The sequence below is a fragment of the Mesitornis unicolor genome, unplaced genomic scaffold (genome assembly GCF_000695765.1).
Source record: "Mesitornis unicolor isolate BGI_N332 unplaced genomic scaffold, ASM69576v1 scaffold33263, whole genome shotgun sequence".
NCBI lineage: Eukaryota > Metazoa > Chordata > Aves > Mesitornithiformes > Mesitornithidae > Mesitornis > Mesitornis unicolor.
Genome location: NW_010175887.1, coordinates 3,165 through 3,588, shown reverse-complemented (window position 1 = coordinate 3,588; position 424 = coordinate 3,165). Strand labels below are relative to the sequence as shown.

The window sequence follows — 424 nt, the reverse complement described above, 5'->3', positions numbered from 1 at the left end:
CAGCTGGGCCTGCCCTGCTTGCCCTCCGCTCCGCCCTGTCCCAAACCTGCGGCTCCCGCATCCTGCCCGAGCATCAATAAATGTTTGGCTCTCCTGGTCCTGTGTGCTGCTCTGGGGATGCCCCTTGGGCTGGAGGACACAGCCTGGCTCAGCCGAGCGGAGTGGGCGCTCTCTGTGGTTGGTGCAGCTTCTGGTGGCCCAGGCATTGCTCACCAGGGGCCCCCGCAGAGACCCTGAGGCTGGGCCCTTGGAAGGGGCTGGGCACAGTTTCCTCCCTTTGCTGCCCACCTGGCATTGGCTGCTGCTTTACCCCAGGCTCCCTGCGGTCCCAGGCCTTTCTTGAGCAACACAGCTTGGCCTGGACGCAACGTTCCCTGCGGCAATCCACCCTGCAAGTGGGATTGCATCACGGTGCTCCACCAGA

The 424-nt window shown here is 64.6% G+C and overlaps 1 protein-coding gene across 1 annotated transcript in view; it reads left to right on the top strand.

Annotated features, from left to right (window-relative positions):
- The first annotated feature begins 117 nt into the window (after nt 1-117).
- Nucleotides 118-424, top strand: part of HP (haptoglobin) — a 3,074-nt gene continuing 2,767 nt past the window's right edge. The window contains exon 1 of the mRNA XM_010181577.1: nt 118-161. Within this exon, the coding sequence (XP_010179879.1) occupies nt 118-161 (44 nt within the window). The remainder of the gene's footprint in view (nt 162-424) is intronic.